We start from the raw sequence: 8,297 nt of genomic DNA, 5'->3' as shown, positions 1-8,297 counted from the left end.
TCCCCGGCCCTGCGCTCAGCCGGGCACAGCACGGGCCAGGCTTTTCCATCGTCAGCGGGCGCTCCTGCCGGGCCCGCCCCCGGCCCGGGGCTCGCCACGTGTCGCGGCGGCTGCGCAGGCGGCGGCGGGGCGGGGCGGCGCGGCCGGGCCGGCGGCGCGGGAAGATGGCGGCCGGGATCCGGGAGAAGCAGACAGGTGAGCGCCCGCCCGCGGTCCCGGCGCTCGGGCCGGGGAGCGGGCCGGCCGCACGCCGCCGCCGCCGCGCCCGCCTCTGGCCCCGCGGGGCGGGCTGCGGGCGCCGCCGCGCCTCCGCCGCGGATTCGCGCCCTCTCACCCGGCTTGGGTCTCCCGGCAACGGGGTGGCGGCCCCTCTGCCGCCTTCTCCTCGCCTCTGCGGCGGCGGGCCCGGGGCGGCGGGGCTCCGGAGCCTCGGGCCGCAGTTCTCGCTGAGGGACCCCGGCCCCGCTTGGGCCCCAGGCCCCGGGGACGTGGTCATAGGTGCCGCCGAGGTGTGGAAGGCGCTCCCGGGGCGGGACTTGGCCGGGCCCGGGCCGTGAGTGGTGCCTTCTCCCGCGGCCGTGGGAGCGAGTGCGCCCTCCGTTTCGGTTTCTTTCTGCCCGTGGGAAAGATCGACGGGAATCAGTGTTTAATGGTGCAAAACTAAAGTTATTGTTGTCATGTTCTTGTTAAGACAATACAGGGGCATCCATGTCTGTACTGACCCTCAAGAAGTTGGGAATACGATAATAACAACTGAACTAATTGCATGAGGATTTCTGTGAGTAAAGGGTTTGTTAGTTCAGTCCCTTCTTAGACATTGCTGAGAGTCCTTAATTGATTCTTCTCTGCCTTGGTGGTGCTGCTGTGTAAAGCCTTGGACATACTCCTAAAGCACAGGGAATGTCAGCTCCTTAGTCCTCTACTTCCCTTGTTTGCCAAAGTTGCAGTCAGTAGTTAAGCTGTAATCATGACACTTTCTCCTTGACAGCTGCAGTATCTTTGGTGGTATAGAGGATTCTGGATGCATTTGGTTAGCATGAAATGTTTCAAATCATCTGCCTAAAAATCTCAGTCACAGTCTCTGTGGACATTAAATATTTTACTAGTATGCTTAATTTTTTGGTACCAGTCTACTTTTTTGTAATCTCATTCCTCTGCCATCTACCATTGATAGTGCTATTTGATGTTCTTCTAAAGTCTTTGCTTATCTTCTCTTTGCTATCTTTCTAATAAAGCCTATTTTCTTTGAGCTTATATTCTGTACAGCTTTATTCTTTTCTGTTCTGTTTCACTGTGTTCATAGGGTGGTATGGGTTGAAAGGGACCTTGAAGATCATTTCATTCTAACTCCTGTCTGCCATGGCCAGGAACACCTTTCACTAGGTTGCTTAAAGCCCCATCCAGCCTGGCCTTGAACACTTCCAGGTATGGAGTATCCACAGCCTCTCTGTACAACCAGTTCCAGAGCCTCACAACCCTCATAGGGAAGAATTTTTGCTTTATAGCTCATCTAAACCTACTATCTCCATTTAAGGCCATTCCTCCTTGTCCTGTCACTACATGTTGTTGTGAAAAGTCCCTCTCCAGGATTCTTCTAACTCCATTTAGTACTGGAAGGCACTATAAGTTCTCCCTGGAGCTTTCTCTTCTCCAGGCTGAACAAACCCAACTCTCTCAGCCTTTCCTCATAGGAGAGGTACTCCAGCCCTCTGATCATCTTGGTTTTTCCTCCCTGGACTTAATTCAACAGGTTCAAGTTCTTCTTATGTTGGGCCCAGATGTGGGCACAGTACTCCAGGTGGGATCTCACCAGAGGAAAACAGAGGGGCAGAATCCCCTCTCTCATCCTGCTGGCCATGCTGCTTTGGATGCAGCCCAGAGTACAGTTGGCTTTCTGGGCTGCAAGTACACATTGCCAGGTCATATCAAGCTTCTCATGCACCAACACCCCCAAGTCCTCCTCAAGGTTGCTCTAAATCTGTTCTCTGCCCTGCCTATATTTGTGCTGCAGGAGCTTGCACTTGGCCTTGCTGAACTTCCTGAAGTTTACACAGGCCCATCTCTCAAGCCTGTCAAGGTGTCTCTGGATGGCCTCCTTTCTCTCCATCTTATTGAGGAGGAATTTCTTCATGGAAAGGGTTAAACATTGGAAAGAACTGCCCAGGGAGGTGGTAGAGCCACCATCCCTGGAGGTGTTCAGCTGGATATGGCACTTGGTGCTATGGTCTGGTTGACAAGGTGGTGATCAGTCAAAAGTTGAACTCACTGATCCTGGAGGTCTTTTCCAGCCTGAATGATTCTGTGATTTTGTGACCATACACAGCTTGATGTCATTGGCAAACTTGCTGCAGGTGCATTCACTCCCACTGTCCATGTCACCAGTTGTTGCTTGATTATTTCAGTCAGCCTTTACAACTGAATCCGTGATGTCTTCTGTTAAGGTGATCTTTTCCAAGGAGCTAGATTCAACAACTAAAATGTACTCAGAAAAAAGTTTCTTATCATTTAGTTGTGGTCTTACTATGTATGTTCACCATCTGTTGTGACCTTTATCCTGGTTCATAACCAGGATTGGTTTCATAACAAAAGCATATCATTGTGCAAGCACAGTAAAAACCTGATCCTTGCCCCAGAGAACATTCAACATTCATGTAAATGAAATGACAATATGAATACAGGAAAGGAACTCAGGCACTTGCTGAATGTTGACATGATTGTCACAGCACGTTACTAGTTTGATTACTCTTTCTTGGCAGAGAGCTTATGCTAAGTTTTACTTTAGATGTTAAACTTTGCAATGCAGCTGCTTCAGTTCCAGTCGTACCAAAGCACATAACCATACAGCTTTATATAAAATTGCTCATATGGCTAAAGATGTCACCAGCAGCGAGGGGCCAAAGAACCCAGGAGCATCCTGTAATCAATTTTCAGAGCCGCTTCATGCTGCTTAAAAAAGAAAAGAAAAAAGTATGAAGCAAGTTGAAGGCTGGAGCCCATCAAGAGTCAGCACTCAATGCTAGCTTGGATTTTCCCACATTTGTGTTTCACTTCTAGTAGTGTCGTTTGAAAGGGCAGTTCACAGGAGGAAGCAGAGCATCAGAAACACTGCCTGGCCAGGGAGAGATGATATAAGAAAAGCCAAAGTTCTACTGAAGTTGAGCTGTGCAGCATATATCTTGAGAAAGGAGAAGAGCTTCTGCTGCAACATTAGTAGCAAAAACGTAATTAAGAAAAGAGGCTGGATCTTTGCTAAATGAAGCTGCTCATTTAATGGTGATAGACACAGGGCTGAGGTAACCAGGGCTGCCTTTGCCTCAGTCTTCACCTACAAATGCTTCCAGGCCTTAGTGTCACTTTGGAGTCAATCACTGAGTGAATCCTATTGGAAAATACTTCTCATCACATGAGGGAAAATGCATGCATGAATTTATGTATGGTAGATCATACTTGACCAGCCTCATTGCCTTCAGCGATAAAATGACTGGGTTTGTAGGCAACAGGATAGGAGTATTTAATTTACCTTGACTTCAGCAAAGCTTTTGACACCATGGTGTTATATCCAAGTTAGGATGTCGTGGACTAGATGGATGAACCACTAACTACATTACAAAAACTGGTTGGATGGTCAGGCTCAGAGGGTTTGTAATTAATCAGACATAATTACCTAGAGGCTGGTAACAACTAGAGCACTGCATGAGTGTGTTCTGTGACCTCTCCTGTTTAAAATGTCTATCAGTAACCTGGAGGGCATGTCAGAGTGTACTCTGATTAAGTGTGCAGGTGACACCAAACTAGGGGAATCTCTTCTGCTTGAGGGATGAGCTGCCATTTGGAGGCACCTAGATGGGCAAGAGGAATAGCCAGCAGAGATCTCATGAAATTTAACAATGACAAATTCCTGCCCTTCTAAAGGAAGAACCCCTTGCACATACAGGCAACAGTGGGGGGGGTTGCCAGACTGGAGAGCAGCTCTGCACAAAAGACCTGCAGGGGGTTCCCAGTGGACCATCAGCTGGAGGGAGTCAGCAGGGACTACTACCAGGAGGTCAGAGGCTCTGGTGAGGCTCTAGCACTAAGGCTTGTTCCGCCTGGATTTTTTCTCCAGGTGGCTTCAGGGTGGACCTTACAGCAGCTCCCCAATACCTATGGGCAGCACTGAGAAGGAACCAGGCCCCTTTGTAGTGGTGTATGGCAGTAGGGTGAAGCACAACAGGCATAAATTGCATAACATAACCAAGATGTTCAAACTGGATGTAAGGAAAAGCTTTTTCTCCACAAGGACAGTCAGTGCCACAGGTTGCACAATGTGGTTGTGGCATCTTCCATCTTCCATGGAGAGCTGGTTGCATAAAGCTCTCAGCAGCCTGGCCTAGCCTCAGAGCTGAGCCTCCTTAGGCAGGAGATTGGACTGGAGGTCTTCCAAGGTCCTCTCCAGCCTGAGACGTCTTGTGATGCTGTAGATCCCAGGAACTGCACTATGTTCATTCAGCCAGAGTCAGAAGTTAATTGTTTCTACTGCTCTCCATTTATGAGCTAAGTGGTATCCATCACTCTAATTTCTGCAAGTTTTTCCTCTTTTCAAACTCTGTGATGATTTTGTTAGGAGTCATAAGAGAATCGGCACTATGGCACGAATAGTCTTTTGCTGCTAGTCAAAGATGGAAGAGCAGCACACGCTGTGTTGTTTAATCAGATAAATGAGGAAGGATTCATTACATAATAGATTTATAAATTAGAGGTAGGTAGAACAATCTGCTTTGGTTTGTATGTGGAATGGAAAGTTAAAGTTCATTCATCTTTCAGAGTTTTCCTGCTACAAACTAAGGGTATTTTTGTATCTTAAGCCAGCAGTTTCTTCATATGAGTTCTCAAAATCTTTCAAACTGTGTATTGATTTTAGTTAGGCATAAAGGTATTTTTTGTTTGGTATGTACGGTGTTGTTCCTGTGGGGTAGGAAAAGCAGATCAAGGAATAAAGCAAACTAGTTCCCACTGGGCAGAAAGCACCTTCAAGAAGATACTGGAATTAGTTTTAAGGCAAACCTTGTTAGAATACAGCCTGTATAACTAAGGAGAATAAATGTTTTAGAACTTGCTTCTTTGCCTTTTGCTGTGTCCTCTGGAGTCCATAAATTCTAGCAGATGTTAGCCACTTGTCAGTCAAAGCTGCATAAAAATAATGAAAATGTGACTTGTATTTATATTTTGCAATGGTTTTCCTTTCAAATGGTTTTCCTTTCAAATGTATAATAAAATCCTGCTAAAGTCTTTAAGTCACTGTTGTTGAAGTGTAAAGAGAGTAAAGCATTCTTTGGCTTTATTTTCCAGTGGCTTTGAAACGTATGCTGAACTTCAATGTTCCTCCAGTTAAAAACAGCACAGGAGAACCAGTATGGAAGGTAAGAACTTTAGGAACTGGAACATGAGAATTTTATGGTGTTCAGAAAAGTTCAGATTTGCAGATTTTAACTAAATCAAGTTCATTTTTCTTGTGTTATTAACTTGTACAAAATATTTTTTCCTATATTGTAAATACACAGAATTGAGTATCAGAACTGCTGAAAAAATACCAGAGTCAGAAAAAAGCCCATACAAATGGAAGAACTTTTGATAGCTTTAAGAATCTGAGCTCAGGATAGCTTTATTACCTTTAAAATGTAACTTGTAAGTCATGAGGATTTTTTGCTACTGCAAAGCATATATTCTGTCTCTTCATCCCTTGTCTGTTTTCACTAATTCCTATTTTCTCTTCTGATTTTCCTCTTGTTTTCTCCCAAATGCAGTCAGGAAAACTCTGCACATACAATAACAAACTTCAAACAGCAAACTCTTGTTTGACAAGACACTTTTCAGGAGATGGAAGTGATGGTTCTTTTCCCCCCCTTATCACTGAGTTTCCCTTGTTTTTTCTTTTATATTTTATTTATTTGTAAGCACAAATGGAAGTCCATGACAAATTAATGATTTGTTGTAAATTGGTAGATGTTTAGATGTTGAAGCACTTTTGAAGTTAGGGTAGTAGTTCCCTAAATCTGAATTCCTGTATCCACTGTATTCTGTGGTATCCACTTTTTACAGCACTTTATAAGATGATGTGTGTCTGTTTCAGGTTCTCATTTATGACAGATTTGGCCAAGATATCATCTCACCTTTGCTGTCAGTGAAAGAGCTGAGGGATATGGGGATCACTTTGCATCTGTAAGTTCTTTTTAAAATTGGGAATTCTTTTGTAAAAAGAACATTATTTAATATTCCCCAAAATAATTAACAAATCAGTGAAAAATCATTTAATAAATAACTGCTAGAATAAAAATTGTAAACTTATTAGATTTGTTCCTAAAATCAGATGCCATTATGCAGAATCAGGGAGTGGAGAGATCGTTCCAAACAATGTTCACTAGGATTTCTTGCTCAAAACAGGAGGCCCTTGTTCAAAAATAAAAGTTATTATTTTGGTATTTGTCTCTACAAATCCTTTTGCAATCATATATGTTACAATTGTATTGGCACAAACTGTTTCATGGGACTGTGTATGTTCTTTGCTTGTCTTTTTACTCATAGATTTTACTTGTCTGCTGTCAAACATATAAAACCTTTAGGTATGATTTAAAGAGATTTCTCCATGTCTTTTTCCCCAGATTCCATTTACCGAGTCCATTGTCATCCCTTAGCTGTGGTAATAGTCATGAAGAAACTTTGAACATAACGTGTATTTTTTTCCAAATTTATTAACTTTTGCTAAGTGAAGGCTAGAAATGGAAACAGTTTAACCTTCTTGCACATCAGCAGAAACATGACAGAAACATGTAAGCACTTTGTCTTCAAGCAGGAAAGGCAGTTTAATAGAATTAAATATAGTGTTTTTTTACCACAGCAGCAGTTCACATATGAACTTTGTGGATGCAGTATTTTAACTTTCTCTGAATGGATAATCTGCTTTTGAACATTTGTATAGCCTTTTCTCAAGCTTTGAATAAACTTTGAACACATCTATTAATATATTCAGTCAAAAAATACACAAATGTGATTTCTTTTCTTGCTAAAACTCTTGCTAAATATAGAAGGAAATTGTAGGAAATTTCATTTGTCTGTACCAATAAGTAATTTCTTTAACTTTTTTAATTTTATACATATCAGAGAAAAAACAGAGAAGATGTCTTTTTTCTTCCTGTCAGGCTTTTGCATTCAGATCGGGATGCTATTCCAGATGTCCCAGCTGTTTACTTTGTAATGCCAACAGAAGAAAATATTGACAGAATGTGCCAGGTAACTTGAATCTGTAATGTTTCAAAAGAGCCCACACAACAATGTGTGTGAAGTAATCCTGCACTCACCAGAACGTGACTGTAACTACTAGCACAAATTTGTCAGAAAAATATTATTATGCAAAACTTAAATTTCCCAGCAAGTAGAAAGGTAAACATGTCTCGTGTGTTTCAGAGAGAGTTTGGGGAGTGGAAAGACAAGAGGCAGTGGGTACAAATATTCCATTAAACATTAGAAAAAGCTAGTTTAATAGGGTGGCCAAAGACTGGAACAGATTGCCTGGAGATTTTGTGGAGTCTCCATCCTTGAAAAGGTTCAAAACCTGACTGGACACTATCCTGAGCCACCTGCACCATTTGATACTGCTTTGAGTGGGAAGATTAGATTAAGCTAATCTCAATTTTTCATATTTCTGGTAAGGAGATGGATGGAAGGTTGACATCTTTGCCAAAATAAGAAGAGCAAAGGATATTTTTGATCAGCAGTAATTGCTGCCTTTTGGCTTAAATGTCATTTCCTGGTTTTTTGCAGTTCTGTGGTGGGTTGTTTATATCTGGATAGGTAATCAAAACGTCGTGTGTAGAGCTGTATGAACAGGCAGCTAAGCACTTCTGAAGGTTTAGTTTGATTGTGGATAACTATAACATTACATAGTAAAAGTATGATTTCTTCTTTTAATTACTCAGAAATCTGTTAGTACTTATTCAGGAAAGTTTTCCTTTCTTTCAGGATCTTCGAAATCAGCTTTATGAGTCTTACTATTTAAACTTTATTTCTGCCATTTCAAGAAGTAAACTGGAAGATATTGCAAATGCTGCTATAGGTGCTAATGCAGTAACTCAAGTGGCTAAGGTAAGAAAGTCCCCCAGTCCCTAATATTAGCACCATTAAAGCTATAAACTGCATTCTTATTTTCAGGCCTACTGGGGAGAGAAACAGAACCTACAGTCATCCCAATAATGCAGCTTAGTACCATACTTCAGCTGTCAAAAGTCAAAGTGTTATAAGACTTTTGGGCTAAATGATAGGAG

General features: G+C 42.7%; 1 protein-coding gene across 1 annotated transcript in view; it reads left to right on the top strand.

Annotated features, from left to right (window-relative positions):
• Positions 1–65: 65 nt before the first annotated feature.
• The window catches only part of SCFD1 (sec1 family domain containing 1), a 50,886-nt gene continuing 42,654 nt past the window's right edge, over positions 66–8,297 (top strand). Inside the window, exons 1-5 of the mRNA XM_071426972.1 lie at positions 66–195; positions 5,329–5,399; positions 6,110–6,198; positions 7,176–7,266; positions 7,996–8,118. Coding sequence (XP_071283073.1) covers positions 165–195; positions 5,329–5,399; positions 6,110–6,198; positions 7,176–7,266; positions 7,996–8,118 — 405 coding nt within the window. The 5' untranslated portion in view covers positions 66–164. The remainder of the gene's footprint in view (positions 196–5,328; positions 5,400–6,109; positions 6,199–7,175; positions 7,267–7,995; positions 8,119–8,297) is intronic.

The sequence above is a fragment of the Agelaius tricolor genome, unplaced genomic scaffold, assembly GCF_023055355.1.
Source record: "Agelaius tricolor isolate 1412-34295 unplaced genomic scaffold, bAgeTri1.0.p SCAF_5, whole genome shotgun sequence".
NCBI classification, from domain to species: domain Eukaryota; kingdom Metazoa; phylum Chordata; class Aves; order Passeriformes; family Icteridae; genus Agelaius; species Agelaius tricolor.
This window is presented reverse-complemented; position numbering and strand designations above follow the sequence as displayed.